Below are 19,527 nucleotides of genomic sequence, written 5' to 3'. Positions count from 1 at the left end.
AGCCACACACTGAAGCATGGCCAGACCTCTCCAGGAAAGCTGCCTGCAGTAAAGTGATGGCATGGCCATGCTATCCTCACGTTCTGGTGTTTGCCATTGCTAAACTGATCCTTTTTTTCAGAAAAAAAATGCCTCTGGCTTTGTGCTGGGTTGGAAATGCTTAGTGTGGACAGATATGAGGCAAATATGGACATTAGCAAGTATTTGGGAGGGAAAAATAGTAATAATCAGGCTGGTGGTTTTCCTGAAAAGAAGTCCAATATAACATCATCCTATATTGCCTAAAGCCAACCCCATACCCCAGTTTTCTTGTTCAGCCTGGGGAAGAGAAGGCTCTGGGGAGATCTTATGGTGACCTTCAGTACTTAAAGGGGGCTTGTAAGAAAGATGCTCCTCATCCTGTCACTGGGCATCACTGAAAAGAGTCCAGCACTGTCCTCTTGGCACCCACCTTTGGAATATTTATATGTATTAATGAGATCCCCTCTCAGTTCTCTCTACACTGAACAGGCCCATCTTCCGCAGTCTCTCCTGATAAGGGAGATGAGCTTTTCTTCTGCAGCTAAAGTTTTCAAAGGTCCTTTCTGACCCAAACCATTCTATGGTCTTGTAATTCAATAATCCTTGGCGCTTGGAGCCCAGGGTGGTCGCCCCCGGCCAAGCTGGATGGGGGCAGTTTGGCCGCCCCTTCCGGGACTGTCCCTGCAGTCCCCGTGAGGGGACTCAGTCTTTATTTTTCCCCAGCTATCGGGCAAATCCCGCCGGGCTCATTCCCCTCACGCCGCGTCCCCTCACGCCGTGTCCCCGCACTGAGGCGATGCCGCCATGGCGCCCACGGGGCTGTGCCGTGAGGGGGCGCTGCGGGGCCGTGCCCGCCCCTTCCCTTCTTCCCTTCCCTTCCCGCCGCCGCCATGGCGGCCTTGCCCCGCCACCGCCGCTTTCTCGGCGGCTTCGTCTGCGGGGCCGCGGCCGGGGCCGCCGCGTCCTGCTGGGCTGCGTGGCGGCTCCTCCGCAGCCAGAGCCAGCCGGAGCCGGGCCCCGGGCGGGCCCCGGCAGAGGGTAAGAGCCGCGGGCAGTGGGGAGGCCACGGGCGGCGGCCCGGCGAGGCGGGAGCGGCCGGCTCAGCGTGGTCCCGCGGCCGGCAGCCCCGCTTCCCACAGCCGCTTCTGTCCCTAAACCCTCTCTTTCCCCTCAGAAGATACTTTTCCTTCCTTCCTTCCTGCCTTCCTGCCTTCCTGCCTTCCTGCCTCCCTCCCTCCCTCCCTCCCTCCATTCCCGGTTTGCCCAAAGACTGCGGGGAGATCGGGAGGTTCCCCCACTACCTACGCCGGGCTGAGGTGGGAGGAGGTTATTTGGGATGCTGGGCTGTAACTTGTAGTTAAAAGCGCTTCCCTTTGCACCTGCTCACGGCAGGAGAGGAATGTGTATTTAGTTTTAAACACACATTTCGGGTCAGGCCACAACTTAATTTCAGCTGTTGCTGCCCTGGATGAGCCGAGGCTCGTTTATCGAATCTGGGGTCTGGTGTGGGGAGAGATGTTCGGGGCACCTGAGGGAGTGAATGGTTTTCTCTGCAGCCTCAAGGCTTTAAAGGTACCGGATTGTTGGAAAGCGGAGGAAGAATGGCTCTAAAAACATGAGTTGCTGTTGGACAGATGGCTGGAGAATGAACAAGACAGTAAGATGGTTGTAAATATTCCCCTATGAGAGAAAATTATTGCTTGCAAAATAAACCCGGAAAATTCAGTGAAGCTTTTATTCATTCAGCAGAGTATAAGCGTTCTCAGTGAGGGCAGGACTTGCTTGTGCCCAGCTTGTAAATCTCAGTTTGTGAGGAGTTCGATTTTTAGCTCCAAAGGGTGAAATGTGTGTGTTGATCTCCTGTGTGTGTAACTCCTTTTTGCCTGATTTGTCCCTAAATATCTGATAGCTTTTCTTCTGTAGAAGAAAAATTATCTGATTGATTTTTTTTCTGCTTTCTGTATGCATTAGAGTAGGTGAGTTAGTCCTAGAGCTGAGATCCTCATGTTAAAGCACTGTGAGAACCACAACTATTTTGGCTGATGAGAGTTTAACTATATAATTCTCTTAATATTTTTTGGGTCTTAATTGTGGCAGTAACCTCAAGTAATTCCCTACACAGTAGGTTTACACCCACTGGGATGTTTTTCTTACTGTCTTGCTTATGATCACATTTCATCTTTGCATGGCTTTCTGTTTATTTTTTTCCTTAGAACCAATAGAAGAGTCTCTTCTGGAAAGATATGGATTTCCTGAGGCTGGAACAGAGACCAGATGTTACACAAATCATGCACTGTCTTATGACCAGGCAAAACGGGTGCCTAGATGGGTGATTGAACATATTTCGAAACAAAAGACACTGGGTATGTAGGTGTTGATTTACTTTACTTATATCTGTGATGCCCTGAATGGGATTTGCTGCTCACAGAAGGTGCACCCTGGAGCAGGCAGGGGAGAAAAATCCTATAGTGATCTCTGGGAGGGAAGTTCAACTTACCTTTTTATAACACAAATAGAGAGAAAATGAAACAATGAAAATTAACCTTTCCTTGCTTGATTTGGACCTCCAAAGTTGCTTGAGGGCATAAAAATGGCTCCTTTTAGCTAGTGGAGTTAGTTCTGAGGTCCAGTTTGTGTCAGTGGAGTCAGTGCCAGTGGTAGCCAGAGCTTCTGATGTACAGATTGTAGAGATTTGCTTGGAATGGGAGGAAAATGTCCATTTGTGAGATAAAAACTCAGCAAAGGGTATCAGCAGTTGTTCAAAACTAGATAGGGCATTACCTCCTCGCTGCAGCCATTATTTACCCTGATGCAGTTCTGTCGTAGTTCCTGATGTGCTTTACCTCGTACTCACTCCTCTGTTCTTTATGCAAGACAGAGGCTCAGTGATTTTCTGCTGTCGGTGGTGAATGAAATATGAGTGGTATACAGTCATTGTAAATTAAGTTTATAGCATTAGTTCAGTTTTTATAAGGCAGACTATTAGTAATGGAGGTAACCATGTAACTGTACAATGTTTTATGAAAGCAATAGCCGTCTAAATATATCTTAATCACTGTCTTCAAATTACCTTTCAAAATTAAAAGCATGATCTTGAAAACATTATGACCAACCCATAAGTGGCATCATTGATCCCACTTCTTTCTGAGAAGAAAACAGTAATTTGAGGCTTACTTTCAAGTGGGCCTTAATGGCTGAATTGATGAAATGTTTTCCAAATAGTCAGATACAACTAACCTGCAAGTTGAAATCAAACATTTTGAGACGTTCAGCTCTCATTTATGTGTGTAGCTACTTAAATTGAGAACTGAGGCAGACCTGTGTTGTTTGGGGAAGGTTGAAAAGTTGTGATGCAAAAAATCATATATTTTTTTGGTAAGTAAGGACTTAAAGATTTAAAACAAATGGCAGAAAGAAATGAGCATGAGCTGCACAGAATTCAGATTAATGTGCTGAGTCCTTAAGCATGGGTCATTTGGCAAGATGTGACAGAATTAGATCTTTTTGTCTCCTGGTTATGATGGTTTTGTGATAAGATGACCATTTAGTGTGTTATTCTTCAGGTGACGCAGATCGAAGGCACTGTAAATTCAGACCAGATCCTAACATCCCTCTGATGTTCAGTGCTGTCAATGAAGACTACCTTGGCAGTGGATGGTCACGAGGACACATGGCACCAGCAGGAGATAACAAATTTTCAACAGTAGGATTTTTTTCTCCTATCCTTTTAATTTGTGTTTATCAGTTGGAAAGGGTCAAAAGACCCTTAGAAGTAATGTGCAGCGTTCCTTTTGCAGTTTGAGGTGGAACATGATGTCATTATTGATGCTCAGAGCTGGATTTGGAGTTACAAGGTCTGTTCCTGACTGAGCAGTGTAGGATGCTCTCACAGTCTGCTTCAGGCATCTAAATCAGGTGCATGCTCTGATGACATACCTCTCTTAATTAAATCACACCTAGATCAGCTTGTTTGGCAGAGATGATGTTTTGAACAGTGTGGTGTTAAGCAAGTCTTCTCAGCCTCTTGCATGTCACATTGTCTCCGTGTAAAATGAAGATGATAACCTTCACCAGGAAAACCCTGGAAGTCTTCAAAGCTCAGTTAAAGGGAGACAGGGACAATGATGTCATTCTGGCCAACAGCTGCTGAGGTATTTAAGGCTAGATTGGGCAAAGCAAAGATGCTGTTAAGTACTGTTCTGTATTGGCAAGGGGATTGCCTGGATGATTTAAAAGGCTTTTTTCTTTCTTGCAATGTGTATGAGGTAAATTAGACCCTTTTGCTGTAGTTCTTTCAGTCTATGAAATGTCTTCACCTGCCATTTATTCAAGCTGTAAGAGAAGCATGCCTTAATGCCTTGGCTGACTTACAAAGCAGCCTTGAATTTATTGGATCCTCTTGTGAAATGTGCCTAATGCAGCAATTTGTTAATTAAGAAGCAGTTTGAATTTGTATTTCTTCCAGGCAGAATAGAATTCAGTGGGGTGGAGTGACAGCACAGTGGCATGTGGTAAATGAAAAAATCAGTAGTTTTATTTCTACTGGAAGTGTCTTTGTTGTTATTTATTTGTGATATCTGGGGAATTTTTGCTGGTGAGCTCCCTGTGCACAGAGCTCCTGAACCTAGCTTGAAATGCAGTGAGATGATACAATCTTTCAAATACAGGGTAATAAAAATTTTATTTCACAGTCTAATTAGTGAAGGTAGTGTTTGCTCATTGTCCTAAAGCGTTCTGTCAGTCCCTTCACTTTGCAGAAGTAGTATGTGAAAAATAATGACAAATGCAGGACCTGTGAAAATTCTGGATTGAGATCTTGGAATTTTTTTCCTCTGTATTTCCCTGCATATGCCTAGTGTTTTAGCACCAGGTCCTTCACCTCTGGAGGTATGTGAGCTTCTGTTCAGAGATGTTTATGACACTTCTACAAGATGAAATTAAGCAGATATATGGATATTTGACCATTAATGGTCTCATAAATAATTTCATTGCCTGTACGTTATTGATGAGTATATTTAATAGAACTTTTTCTTGGAAAGAAAAGGTTGGCCATTAAGCAGTCAAATAAATGAAAAGCATGTTTGAAAGTGTCCTTCCCATTCAAAATGAAAAATGACTAGTTGCTTTCAAAGACATTACCAAACTGACACTGGGTGACATAGTAATTCCTGTGGTTCTAGAATTGGACATTGTCACGCTGTTTCTGCCAGGGGGAAAAAAAAAATGTAGATGACTTTGCAAGATTTCACCTCAATTATGTACCTCTTAATCCAAAACAATTTTGTAGGTGTTCTGACTTAGGTTTTTATCTGATTTTCTGTGTTAATGAATGTTAAAGCTAAACTAGAAATGGGATTCTGATCCAAAAACTGCTGAAATGTGTTCTCAGCTTGTAAATGTTTCAGTGAAATGATATTATTTTCTTTCTCTATGCAGAGAGCTATGGCTGAAACGTTTTATCTGTCTAACATTGTGCCTCAGAACTACGAAAATAATGCTGGGTTTTGGAACAGGTGAGAAATTACTTGTAACTAAACTAAGTGAAAAATACCAGGCAGTAGCATCAATCAAAAATGCTTTATTTATAAGTTTCTTCGCATCCAGCTATTCTACAGCAGTTTATAAGCTACCTGTAGAGGTCATAGGAGCTTTCTCTGAAATGAAAGGCAGCTCAGTCCTTCCAGTGAAAGAACAGTGTAATGACTACTGTAGTTTTTTATTCAATCAAACTGTCGAGGACATTTATTTAGATGTAATTATTTCTTCAGGCTGATGTGGGGTAAAAGTACCAGGCTTAACATCCTTAAGGAAGTTTCAGCAGAAGTAAGGAGAGGGTTTAGATCTTCCTCAAAGAAGCACTTGCAGTGAGAGTATTCCCATGTCTGTGTGTGGATGTTGGGTCCCTTTGAATTGGAGAACTGAGTGCTCCCCACTGAGTTGTCACTACTTCAGGTCTGAGGTGTTCCTTCAGGTCCTGGCTCCCAAGGAGCAGTCGGGCAGTCACTCTGTCACTTGTGAGTGCTGACTGGATGGCCTTTGAGGTAGAGTGGTTGATAAATTTAAACTTGCTTCATGTAAGATTTTTATTCTTTCCTTCCTTTGAGCAGAGAACATAGCAAAAGTAGCATTCATCCAGTGCTTCTTGCATAGGACTTGTAAAACGTGAAGGCTCAGAAACAGGAGGGGAAAATTACAGATTTCTCAAGGTTCACTTAAGGGAAGGTCAGCAAAATTATATACAGTGTGGTAATAAAAGTCCATCAGAAATGCATCATCATTCATCTGCACACTGCTTTCCTTTTTTACAAGAATGTGTATAAAATCAGATGAGCCATTCAGTAAGGTTATGCTGTTTTATGGACAAATAAAATGCCATAACATTTTAAGAGGGTTTTTTTCTTATTCTAATAACTCAAGTGTTTGAACATAAATTTTCCTTACACCAAAGCTAGGCATTTGTACCGATTCAAGGTAGGGAAACCCTCTTCATTTCCTTTAAGCAGGATCTCTGCCTAATCAGGAAATCGTGGGGAGTATTTGAAAATTTCCTCTGGTACTATGAGCCCTGCAATTTAAGCAGTTACTGCCACTTTTTCCCACCCCCAGCACTCTATTCCCAGAGTTTAAATGCATGAACAAGGCAGCGATGCCACTTTTTTTGTCAGTCATTTCTTTAATAATGAACATTTTTAAGGATACCATATTTCACATATGTTGCTGCTTGAAAGCAAAGCTGGTGACAGCAGGAAAAGAATTCACTTGTAGTCAATGCTTTGGTGTATCCCATGAAGAAAGGTCTTATTCTTGCTCATTCTCATTTGTGTTGCTCATTCTTGCTGATTTAACTCACTAACCCAGCACAAAAAGAAAAACAAACTAGTTTTTTCAGGGTTGTTGACAGATGAAGAATGCTCAAGTGGCCCAAGGGAGAGGTGTGAGGAACAGGAATGAGACAGAGAAGAGGGTGAAACCTCCCCCTTTCAGTAGCAGCCAGGTTAGCTGGGATAATCTGTCTGATACTGTTTGTCTGTTTGTGTGAAGTGTAACTCTTACCTTTGTAGAGGAGCAATGGGTCCTCACTCTATGTGATTTCTGTAACAGGTGAGTGTTACATCAAAGATGGGCTGTAATCATAGAATTATAGAATGGTTTGATTGGAAGGAACCTTAAAGATCACCTAGTTCCAAACCTCCTGCCATGGGCAGGGGCACCTTCCCGTAGATGAGATTGCTCAAAGCCCCATCCAACCTGGCCTTGTTAATCTTTTGTTTTATGTAAAATAGGTGTGGTCCAGAAACCTTCTTATTTGAGAAATATTATATGCTGTAAACTGAAGCAGTTTAAAAAGCAAAAATATGGTAGTATTTCTGGTATCACTACTTTATTTTTGAACAGTTTTATACCTATAATAAAAGGAAGTAGAGTTAGTGGGAATGGCACACAGAAACTTTGCTCAGTACTTTGAGCTACAGAAAAAACTGTGTTGCAGGACTTTGATCCTTGGGGAGAAACATACAAATCCAATAATATGATAAAACCTTTCAAAGTAAAAATGCTTCAACTTGCTGTTTAGAACAGTTCTATTTTACTAATCCCAAGTGACCATCAACAGTATATTTCTAGTGTCAAGTGTGGGAGTAAGGAGAGAATTCAGCTATTCAGACATGTGGTAAGGCTGCAGAAACTATTTTCAAATGTGTGCAGTAACACGTCTGTCTGTAAATAAATGAACCTTATTTACAGAGGACAAATGGGAAGCAGGACTTGGGCCTACATTTTACTTTCTTTGGCCTGTGAATCACCCAGATGAGTCTGGAAAAATGCTCCCTGTCAGTGGTTGACCCTTTCCTTCTCACTATGTCTCAAAAGATTAAATCTTCCCAGCTGACTTTTCCCTATCTGACAAATATGTTCCAGAATGGAAATGTATTGTCGGGAATTGACTGAGAGATTTGAAGATGTTTGGGTAGTTTCTGGACCTCTTACCTTGCCTCAAACAAATGGTGATGGAAAGAAGAGTGTTACTTATCAGGTATGTATATATGTTGCTGGCATAATAGTGCAGTAGTAATTATTTATTTAAAATTTATATAATAACTTGATAAAACAAAAGTTGGGCATCCTAGTACAGGCAAAATGTATAAAATGTGCAATATTTGTTGGGACAAGATGAGCAGAAATGTTACATCTTGCCTAGACATGAGAAAGATTTCTGTAAATAAACAAATTATTTTAAAATTATCCCATTTCATGTCCATGGTCTGCAGAACTGTTTGTCTAAGCAGAGAGTCAGTGGGGTTTGCTAATGCACAGGCATCTATTCAGTCAGTTCATGTGCTTTAGAGACAGTGCAATACAAAGGTAGTATGGGTCTCTCAGAACTCTACAGGGTATTGGAGTGCTGTGCTCCATTAATTTCACCAGCAGTTGTTTGCTGCTACACCATAGGCATCACTTGGATTCTGAGATTCTGAGCATGCCAGAGTCACTTGGAAGACTTCACTCAAGTGCAGTGTAATCACGGGTCAGTGGTACTGATACTCCCCTTCTTTTAGCCCCCTGTTTTTATTACCTGCTTAAAATACTCTGAAGTTTTAGGATTGATCATGCACAGTCTGTAGAAACTGACAGACAGATGGGACAGGCTATCAAGTTGAGAGGTGAATTTATTCTTGCTTACCCAGACTGTCTCCTTGTAGGCTTGTGTTTAGACATCTGTAATGTTTGAGCATAGTAAGTTATTCAAGGGAGCGTTACCTTCTGCCCCCACTGCAGTGAGATATCATTGCTATTTTCAGTTGTAGATGAAAGCTGGCATAATGAAAATAATAAATGCTGCATTTTGCACCTCTTGAAAAACCCCTTTTCCTTGAAAATGAATAGTTGGTTCAACTGTGGCTTCAGCTCGTGAGTGATTCAGCTTCCAATGAGTTCTCTGAGGAGCAATGAATGAGCTTGCCAGCACAACCCCGTATTTCAGAGGGATGAGAGACACAAAAGAGAGAGGTGTTCAGCTTTCAACACTGGCATGTTTAGCAGTAAGAGTTAGGCACTGTTTCTCCTTTATAAACACACAGCTGATTTCCAATTGATTGAACTTGGAACTCAGTCACGCTAGAATGTGACTTTTCCTGTTTGCTTTTACCTTTTTACTTCTTCAAAAACTGTCCCTTATGTCCCCAGCTACACATGTCAAACCTTGACTGTCACAAAATCACAGCTTTGGATTTGGGTTTGGTATTTTTGGGGGAAGCTATGTATATGGAAGTGCAGTAGTGTTACCTTCTTCGTGTTTAGTGGCAGTTCCAACCTTCATCTCTCACCACATCTTTGTGAGGGAAGTGTGCTCATCCAAGTGGATGAATAAGCCGTGGTTAAGGGATATGACCAGTGCCAGAGGGTAAGTTAGTAGCAGCAAAGCCAGCTTTAGATTGGCAGTCATCCTGTGCCACCCAAAGGTGCTCACTTCACCATTGCCCCTTCTACTTCCCAGGCCTTTCTCTGCCTTGCTCTTGTCTGCCAGCACTGGTAGCTGTCAGATCCTTCCACAAAATGCTTAATTATGCAGTGCAGTGGAAAGCCATCCATACTGGGTTTACTGGGCTTGTTTTGTACTGCTGTAGAAAGATAGAGGCAGCACACAGAGTAGTCCAGTGCTTCCTGGTGACAGCATGAGATGTCCAAAAGCACATAGCTGGGAGCAGGAGGGAGATGTTCCCTTTCAACAATCTTCAGCTGAGCATTTGGCTTACTGTCACTCAGAATGGTACAGAGTTCTCCAGGCTTGCACACAGCTTGCTGGGATTTGCTTCCTGGTAGCTGTCAGGATATTGCATTTATTTTTCATCCTTAAAAATACATATTCGTCTAACATAGCAAAGAATTAAAAATTCTGAGCTGACTTGAACATTTTATAAGTGGAAATCATTTCCAGGAAGAAGTTGAATCATCTATCAACTGCATCCACCAACAGTTTCACTTTAATCTTGCTCACCTTTTTCTCGTTTTTCTCTAGAGAAAGTGTTTACTTAGAAGAAGAAGATTGCATTTCCTGAAAAATGATTGTCATTCTCAGTCTTGGTTTTGAAATGTAAATTTTAGTATTCCACAGGTAAAAATCAGAGCAGACACTGCATCTTACTGGCTTTATTCAGAATAACTTGATACCTGAATACAGTGGTGAAATAATAGTGGGACAAAATGCTCATGCTGCTGTGATTGTCATCTTGTTCAGTTCTTGTCTTTTGTCTTCATCGTCTTTGGGGTTGATGACAACACAGGTCTTTTAGGAATGTGTTACCAGTTTTGGTCTTACTGTGAACTGAAGGGAAGTTTTTGTGTCACCACTTGTTCACATTCATAAATCATTTTACTCAGCTTCCCACAGTGACATTCATTATGTAAATTGATTCTTATTTAAGTACAGATAATGCTGTCTCCAGGTGGGAAAAATAAAATAATGATTTTGTGGGGTTTTTGTTTGTTTGTTTAAAATATTAAATTTTTTGATTTGGGTCGTCTAAATAAATACAGGCTGAGAATGTTGGCTTTTTTGAAGTTTTGAAATATCTTCATGGCTTAAGTTTTTGTGCTTTGCATTGCAGTTGTACTTTGAGGAGTGAGACTTCAGAGTAGAGTGGTGTGTTGGGTTTTTTTGTTTGTTTTTTTTTTTCTTTCTTTTATCAACACATCCACTTAGTGGAGGGAATACAACCTGTCAAAGCACCGGAGAGAAGTTCTTTTCAAACAGACACCTTGGATATAATTGCAGTCATTGCCATTGATTTTGGTAGCCTGGGATTCTGCCCCTAATGAAGAACACTAAGGCTTGTGAAGGGAAGGTATCTCTTAGCTGTCTTTCAGAGCAAACTCTGCTAAGTTCACACAAATGACTTCAGACTGAAAGGGGTTTTAGTCTTCATTGTTTGGGCATGAGAAGCTGATGTGAGAAGATGTCCTTTCCTTTGTCTGTGCTGTTCAAGGAGAAGTGCTGCAGTACACACAAGAGTGCTGAAACTCACAACCTGTAATCTGCCAGTGCCACTGCTAAGGCTCAGCTCCTCTCTGATGTTTTTGTTCTCAGACTAGAACTGTGAAAAGGAAAAAAAGAAAACACAGAAGTGCTACAGTGAATGTATCTGCATTGATTTGTTTCAGATCCTCTCTTCAATCTTAGTTTCCTTATTTTTGGCTAAAGGAGTGATGAAATATGTATCCGTGGGTTTACATGCTGGTGTTTTTATCATCAGACATCCAAAAAGGTTATTTTTAGATCACTATAGAGGAAAAACAGAGCATCGGTCATGGCTTTGTTCCCAGTTTCTGCTTGGACTCTGGTACCATTTGCTCTTTAATTCCAGAAAGGGAGTTAACCTTGAACTCCTTAGATGCCAGCATTGTTCTGTCTATTGGCTGAACTGGTATCCTCAGATATGTTCTGTCATTTCATCTGTCTCCAGCAGTGATTTTTATTGCAAAGAGGAGACTGATGACCATGCTTGGTATCTGAAAAACATATTTTGAGAATATATGTAGAATAGAATGCCAGCAGGAAAAATCTGCTCTTTGTCATTGGAGAGGCAGATGCAGGTTTTTCATCTTTGTCCAGATCAGATCAAAATGACAGTGTCTTGTTTTATACATTACTGCTGTCCAGTGACTGTCACTTCAGGGATTTTCCTCTGTCAGCAGATTTGGAGTTTAAAATACAAATTTTGCAATAATTAACTGCATCATGCTCAGTGTTCCACCCTCCCCATTCCCAATGCCATCATAGTGAATGCTAATTTAAGAAGAATCAGCTGTGGCTGGCAAATGAAAATACAGTTTAGATAATACCGTGTTTGTTGTTTGAAAAAGACATTTGAATGTACTTTTTACTGATACATGAGGTTCATACTGGAATCGTGTTTGCTGTCTAATTTTCTACATTGCATGACCAGGCTGGGCCAGAGAGGTACAATAACCATTCCAGAAGATACAGTTGTCATCTATGTCTGTGGCAAATAACTGGGAAACAAATTGCACTTCTCAAGTACAAGAAGGTACTTTATGGTTTTGCCCAGTTAACTTTCAGAACTAGTAGAGGTTGTCTTCTACTAAGATACTATAGGGGGAGGAATCCTTGTTAAAGGAGGAAATAAACCTGGGAGCGGTTACTTGTTTGTTGGTTGCTCCAAGTGGTCCTAAGGCTACAGAGGTAACTACTGGATGTAGGTCCATTATAGATGTCCCATAAACTTTGTGCAAAGGGCTCAGTCTTAGATCAGCTGGTGTAAACCACCAGAGCTCTGTCAGCCCTATATTTAGATGTGAGGTACAAATGAACAGAATACACACTGGGTTAAGATGGGAGAAGAGACACTGAAGGTGCAGGGTAGATTTATTGGGATTGCTTTTATTTAGCACTGTACCCATCCTGAAGGTTATGCTGTTATAGAAAAAGAGGTGTTAAGCTCTGTGGTGGATTCATTTTTAAGTAAACTAAGTGGATTCTGAGGAAGTAGTAGTCTGTCGTCATGTAAATACAGTTTATTACATACATAACGTGTATACCCACCCTCTTTATTAAATAAAAATAAAAAGGGGTTGGAGTGTCTGTGTTTTAATGCCATAACTCTGTACTCAGGAACAGCTTTTTTTTTTTTTTTGCATCTCTTATTTATTTTTTTTCCTTTCCTTTTTAGGATTGCCAAATGATTTGGCAATAGCAATCAGATGAGCCATAACAAATTAAATTTTCCTGAAGTACATACATTTGCATTTTGGAGTGCTTGGCTGTGCAGATTGTTACTATGATTTTTATCTGTAGTGTTTTCTGGTTTGTGTGTTGCTAGGTCTGCCTTCACACCCCTCAGTTCTTCTCAGTGCCATCTGACAGAGCTCTCTCAAATATTGGGGGAAAACACTCTCAGCAGAATCAGTGCTGCCTAACAAACCCAGAAGGAACTTGAGTGAAGGCAGTTAATGCTGTCACAATGATTGAGTAAATAAAGTTACACTGAGAGTAAATGGAATGTTTTGTACTGCCAGAAAGTCTGTTTCTATACAGAATTCAGTATCAAATTATAATAAAGCTCTGGGTTGTCAAACGTGGGATCACATCAGCAGGAATTATATCTACAGTGAAAGATCTGATGGACCTGATCATGCTTGGGGGACAGGAATGATTCATTGAATTCTGTCCACCAAGAAATGTGATGGGAGTGTTAATTTTGCTACTGCTGGTTGCAGGGGGAGGGACTGTCCCAGGGAGCTGTGTATGCTTCTTTTCAGACAGTTCTGTTTGCAGTTCTGGCTCACTTCTAAACTCAGGTTAGAACTTCACAGAGAGTGAAGAAACAGCTGCTGGAATGCCAAGGGAGTTTCTGGAGCTGACATTTTAAAGTATTTGATAGTGGTACTGTCTGATGCAAGGACATACAGTGTGTGTACATGTGTGTCACTGTGTGTCTTCAGTGTGTGCTGGTGGTTAAGGCATGATTGAGTGTGATTTCTGTTTGCCAGGTTCTGAGAGAATCATGGATAATTGGCAATCCAGAGCTGGCTCTCGCTGATGAAGGGCTCATTAGTTCCTTCTTCTAATTCTGTGCACGGTTGATTTTCGGTTTTTAGTCACTAGGTGGCAAAATACCACTTTTGGATTCACAAGTCCTTTCTTTTAAAAATGATCTATACCCTTGCAGAGGAGGAAAATTTTTTTGCAGACTGGGAAGCTGTCACAAGTCCAGTGTAAAATGAAAATTTGATAACATTGGTTTGTATTTAAAATTTCCAGTAATAGTAACACTGTTTTCTTCCCATATAATCTCAACTGTTCTTCCATTATATTTCATATATTTCTTTTCACTTGTTCATGTAGGAATGGAGTTTTTTATCTCATAAACTCCAAAGTGACATTTTTAGGGACTGCCTTGTATTTATCTGATTGCCACCATAAAGGTGGCATTAGTTAATGCCAGATGCTTAAACTTACCCTGGATGCCATTAGCAAATATCTTCATTATTTATTGTGATACTGAAGGACTCCACAGATATTATCAAATTTGCTTCCTCTATTTTTAAAAGCTGCAGTCAAGAACAGGATTTGGCCAAAATTGGGAGGAAAACCAAGCTTAAGACAAATCCTCATCCAGTGACTTGGCTATCAAAGCTCACTGAATTCTCTCTGTTTTAAGAAATGTTACTTCTGCTCTTATCTGTCCCTGTGAGCTCTTTAGGTTTGTATTATAACTGCTTACCAACATGTTTGTTGTTTTAGTGATGTGTAAACATCTCTAAATGTCAGGAATTGCACACATTTTAATGACCTGCCCTCATGACAGCTGCCCATGTTTAAATTGGGCTTTGAGAAGAGTAACAAATTCACACACACTTGTGGAATGTCAGTAACAATGCCAGTAATGATGGAAAAATAGTAAACACTACTCTGAAAATGGTATTATGATAATGTTACATTATTAGGAGATACCAGTTCAGTTAAAGAAAAAAAAACAAAAATGAAAGGAATAAGGAGCTGCAGAAAGTTAGGGCAGTACACGTATTTACATTGAACTGATACAGACAGCAAAGTGTCTGAAATTTCACATTGGTTTCCCAAATGATGATGGGAAAGAAATATATTTAATGCTATAAAAAGAAGGCTTTTAGCTTGAGTGCCTTTTTTTTTTTCATGTTGTGAAGGTGTTGAAAATTTGAAAGATTAAGCAAAATTTTATAGCAATAGCAAAATGGGAATTTTCAAAGGACTGCACAAAAATTTGCCTTGTGGGCTGTTACCAACATAGTGTGAAAGCATATGGGACAGCAGTGATTTCAACAGGCCATTGCTGTATTTTCTTGCTTGTGTTGGAGCACAAAATTCCTGTTAGAATCACAGATACCCTTAAAAACTGCTGCTCTTCTCCAGCTGGGACAGAGAGCTGTTCCAGGCCTTGATTTCTGAAAGATCATCTGCTGCCTGTGGATAGACAGGCACAAATCAAAGTCAACATCTGTGCATGGATAATCTGGAACCATTTTCCATCCTGTTACAGTGGGAGCATATGCTCTCTGCCTCTGTCAGGCAAAGCACTGAGATAAATGGGACGGTGCAGATCTGAATAGTGATTGAGGCTGCTGAAGTTCAGGAGGAAAATCCTCTAGGTGGCAATAGGAAATGGAATTGTGGAGTTTGTTTTTCCTGCCTCTTGCTTCTATTCCAAACTTCACTTTTGCAGGGTCATGCTTTACTTCTTTCCCTGCTAGTTGAGCTGGTGGAGGGGCAGCTCTATGGAAACATTTATCTTCTTGATTTGCAGCTTCTCTATTTACTCCCATAAAAAAGCAAGTTGTGGGATATTACAGGGAGTAATGATGGAAATAATTTGCTGTGCTCCAGAACTGCATTTCCTTTTTTAACAGAAATCATTGGGTCACACTGCAGAAATTACTGGTGATGCATCCTGTGTATGGTTCACATAAGTGTTAAACTGCAGAAAAAGACATTTATTCTTAGTCATGCATATTTATTCTGTCAGAGAAATCAGGCACTGCCCTTTGATGGTGTTCACCTCCAGCAGACTTAGCTGGGGATAGAACTTTGATGCCCTGTTTTGAGTAAGGAAGGGACACCTGTGGACTCTGGCAGTTTGCCAGGCTGAAGATGGTTTTAACCACTTTAATAGTATTAGCACTCAGTGAAGTCATTGCAGTAGTAGTTTGCTGCTGGTCAGAGAATTGGTACGAAGCCTGTGCACTGCTTAAATTTTATTTAAATTCTCAAAAGAGAGTTTACATGGAACTGAAATGGTATATAAATTACATATCTGGCCATTCCATGTATGGAGTTGAATTTAGATCTACATTTCTCAAAAGCCCCTCCTTCCTTCTCTTTCTTCTCTCTCTTCCTAGGTGCCCATACTATGCATAAATGTGCATTATTTTGCATGGAATATATATATTTGCATAATATTACACAAGCACAGGGTCTGTTTTCCCTTTACACCCACTTCAGGCATTCAGCATTTCCATCTTATACCTAACTGTTCTGTGTGCAGCTCTATTCATTCCCCAGCCTCTCTATCCACCCACTCAGCCCTCAGCCTCAATCCCAAGTTCCCTCAGCTCGCTCCACACACATTCACCTGTTTGTTTTACATATTCCATGTACCCCCTAATTGGAGATCCTTGTACAGCTCCATCTGTGTGATCGCCCTTCCTCTGGTCTTCTGTGCACCAGAGCGAGGATGCCGGGATGTGGATGTGTGTGGGAGGTGTGGAGAAGGGGGGAGCCAAGCTAAGGAGGACCTAGTACATATCCATGGATTTGTAGTAGGAAAAGTATGCAAAGAGGCCTGGAAAAGGCCGTACAGGCATGGGAATGCTGCAGGTCAGGAGATTGCTGGCCCAGGGAGAAGCTGAGGACTGGGTTTAGCCTCACTTCTGCCTTCTCTAGGAGGCGACAGCCTCTTCATCCTCTCCTCCCGTTCCTCCCTGCCCTAGGAACTTGCAGAAGGTGGGATTGCAGTGCAGGCTCTGCCAGCTCCCTGCTCCAGGGGAGAAAAGGAGCCCCAGCCTCCTGCCTTTGGCAGTGTCCTCACTGGGTGCCCTTGGGTGAATATGGAAATATGAACTCCTTACTCTCCCCTTCAGGGATTTTCCTGGCTCCCTCCTTCTCACCCCCAGTATTTTGTGGTACTCCCCAGCTCAAGTGCCACTGATCTCAAATAGGTTAAAACTCCCAGCACCATTCGTTTTGTAATTCAGTGTTAACTCACCAGATAGAACAGAGTGTTGCTGCATTGGTTTTAGTACATTTTAGCATTACCTGTGCATCAGTTGGTTTTGATTATTTATGGTGTTGGTCCTGGGGAGCTGTAGCTCTGATTTCACCTACACAGAATGCTAAATGCAAAGTGCTTTAACACTCAGGAGCTCTAATTTCCCTATCAACAACATCTGTCATCATTGAAAGGAAGAGGACATTTGGCATAAGGCATTTATTCCTTAATCAGTTTCAGTGACTGATGTCTAGGCAGAGTATTACTTGGGAGAAGGTTGGTATAACCATGATAATTAAGAAAAAACCCAAATAAACAAAAAACTGAGAACCAAAAAAAAACCCCAAAACCCAACCCAAACAACAAAAAAATCCTCAACAAAAATAAACCAACCCACTAAAAAACACACAAAACCCCACTGCACCCCCAAAAAAACCCCACAAACAAACAAACAAAAAAGTTTAAACTACAGGGAAACTATTAAATAGCCTAGTTTAGGGCCAGGGAGGGAAGTATTTTAGAACACAGCTAAGAAATCTAAGAGCACATGTTTTCCAGAAACAGGAGTAATGTTTCCACTGTGTTACTGCACAAAACATGAAAAACATTTATCAGAGTTTTCTCCTGCAGGTACTTTCTCTGGTTTTGTTCTAACCAGACTTAAAGACCAGTCACTTAATAAACTGGCAACAGAGGTACAGGACACACTTGAAGCGCTGAAAGAATTTGTAACTAAAATTTAATTAACTGTTGGAATTACTAACTTGAACCTTGGTTCAGTAGCCACAGGCAAAATTTAATTTTAAAACCACATTTTCATTTGAGGAAGGGCTGAATACTCAGAAAAAGGTGTACATAGGAAGTGTTTGTTATGTGATAGAGTTGTACTGAATATGTGAGTGGACAAGGCATGTCTGAGCTGATAACGCTGAACTAGTTTGTAAAATACTTTCAGTGGATGTGATAAATACCTGCTTTGCCTGAAATGGTATTTTAACTGTATCTAAAAAGAGCTGTCAAAAAATCAAAACAAGTAGTCTTTGCTTTTGCAGGTATTGCAAGTCCTGGAAACAGCACCAAATTACTGGATTTTATATATAGAATAAAATGCCTTTGTGGTTTTTGTAAGGGATCTATGTCTTCTTCTTCTGTTGCAATTAGAATAAAAGCACAGATACGAGAATGGTACTTAGAGAAGGGTTATGCAAAACTCAGGTTTTCCACACATGTGAGCCTGTTATACTCTCTCAAGATGACAGATTCAGTTCAGGAATAGTGAAGAAAAAAAAAAGCCTAATTCATTGCATGCATAACTTTTTGAGTCCTGGAGATTACATTTGCCATCAATAGGTGTATTCCCTTGGAGTTATCCCTGGCACAGGGTGGGGTGTCTACTGTGTACATGTGAGTGTGAGATTTTAACAGTGCTGATCCTCCACTCTTAGGGATCCATTAAATCCCTGGGTCCTGGTCTGAGGGACACAGGAGGAAACCCAACATGTACGAGCACTTAAGTTGGATCATATGGAATTTATGGAAGAAATAGGTGCATTTTCTTTGGATAGGCCTCTCTTCCATGAGGATAGTCAGTTACTATATGTACTTTGTATCCAGGTCCTCTCAAAAAATGCTTGTTTAGGTAATGTAGCTTTTAAATGCTTCCTGTGTGTGGGTAATAGAGATAGAAAAAAATGAGTGACAGATGGTAACTTAGACTTGATCTGAAGTGTTTATTAAAACGTCCATGATTTGGAACTGTCAGGTCAGGAACTTTTATTATATGTTATAATACAAGTTATTGTAGTTGTAAAAAGTAGAGGGGCTCCAGAGAGAGGGAACATGAAGATGTGGTGCTTAGGGACATGGTTTAGTGGTGAACTTGGCAGCACTGGGTTAATGATTGCACTTGATAATTTTAAAAGTCTTTTCCAACCAACACAATTCTGTGATTCTGTGATCTGTACCTGTAACAGTCCTTTCCTTTTGGCAGGTAATTGGAAAGGATGATGTGGCTGTACCGTCTCACCTGTACAAGGTGATCCTCGCCAGACGGAGCAGAATGTCCTCAGAGCCTCTGGTCCTGGGGGCTTTTGTGGTACCAAATGATCCCATAGGCTTCAAACACCAGCTGACTGACTTCCAAGTCAGTATTGAAGATCTGGAAAAAATGTCAGGTTTAGTTTTCTTCCCCCAGGTGGACAAGACCAAAGATGTTAAAAATATCTGTGAGGTGGATACCTGCAAACTGATGGGCTTCAAGGAATTCACGTTGTACATCACTGCCCGCAAAGTGCAGGGCGCCCGGACACTGCGCCAGCTGGAGAAAGCCATGGCAGAGTTACAGGAGGCAGGGATTGAGCCTGATGAGTATCTCCTAAAGCTTCACAAGAAGAAGGAGGAAGAACTGCTGCAGGAAAAGCCAGTAGCAGCTAGAGAGGGGAGAGCTGGCTGAGTACTCAGGAAGTTGTTTGGGTTTTTGGAAAGGGGAACTGAAAGCGGACACAAAGACAAGAATCATCCTTTTTTGTGAAACTCCTTTTTTGAAGGATTGTGAAAACAATAAAGAAATATTTGGAAGCTGATGGGTTTGGAATAATGCTCATTCTTGTGTTACATGATGCAAACACGTGGTTTGCTGCAGCACTTAGATATGGGAAGTGTAAATGACCCCTTTCTGGCCTGAGTAGATCACTGGACCTCCAGGAAAGGCTTTGTGCTGTTTTCCACCTGGGACGTCAAACTTAGG

General features: G+C 41.3%; 1 protein-coding gene across 1 annotated transcript; it reads left to right on the top strand.

The window, feature by feature from the left end:
- Nucleotides 1-889: 889 nt before the first annotated feature.
- EXOG (exo/endonuclease G) lies at nucleotides 890-19,363 on the top strand. Its single transcript, XM_069006338.1, has 6 exons — nucleotides 890-1,059; nucleotides 2,235-2,384; nucleotides 3,585-3,724; nucleotides 5,458-5,534; nucleotides 7,939-8,053; nucleotides 18,772-19,363. Exons 1-6 carry the CDS (start codon nucleotides 912-914, stop codon nucleotides 19,231-19,233), a joined length of 1,092 nt encoding a protein of 363 aa, XP_068862439.1. The 5' UTR covers nucleotides 890-911; the 3' UTR covers nucleotides 19,234-19,363.
- Nucleotides 19,364-19,527: the final 164 nt, after the last annotated feature.

This window comes from Aphelocoma coerulescens, chromosome 2 (assembly GCF_041296385.1).
Source record: "Aphelocoma coerulescens isolate FSJ_1873_10779 chromosome 2, UR_Acoe_1.0, whole genome shotgun sequence".
NCBI lineage: Eukaryota > Metazoa > Chordata > Aves > Passeriformes > Corvidae > Aphelocoma > Aphelocoma coerulescens.
Note: the sequence above shows the minus strand (reverse complement) of the source record. Positions and strands in the feature narration are given on the sequence as shown.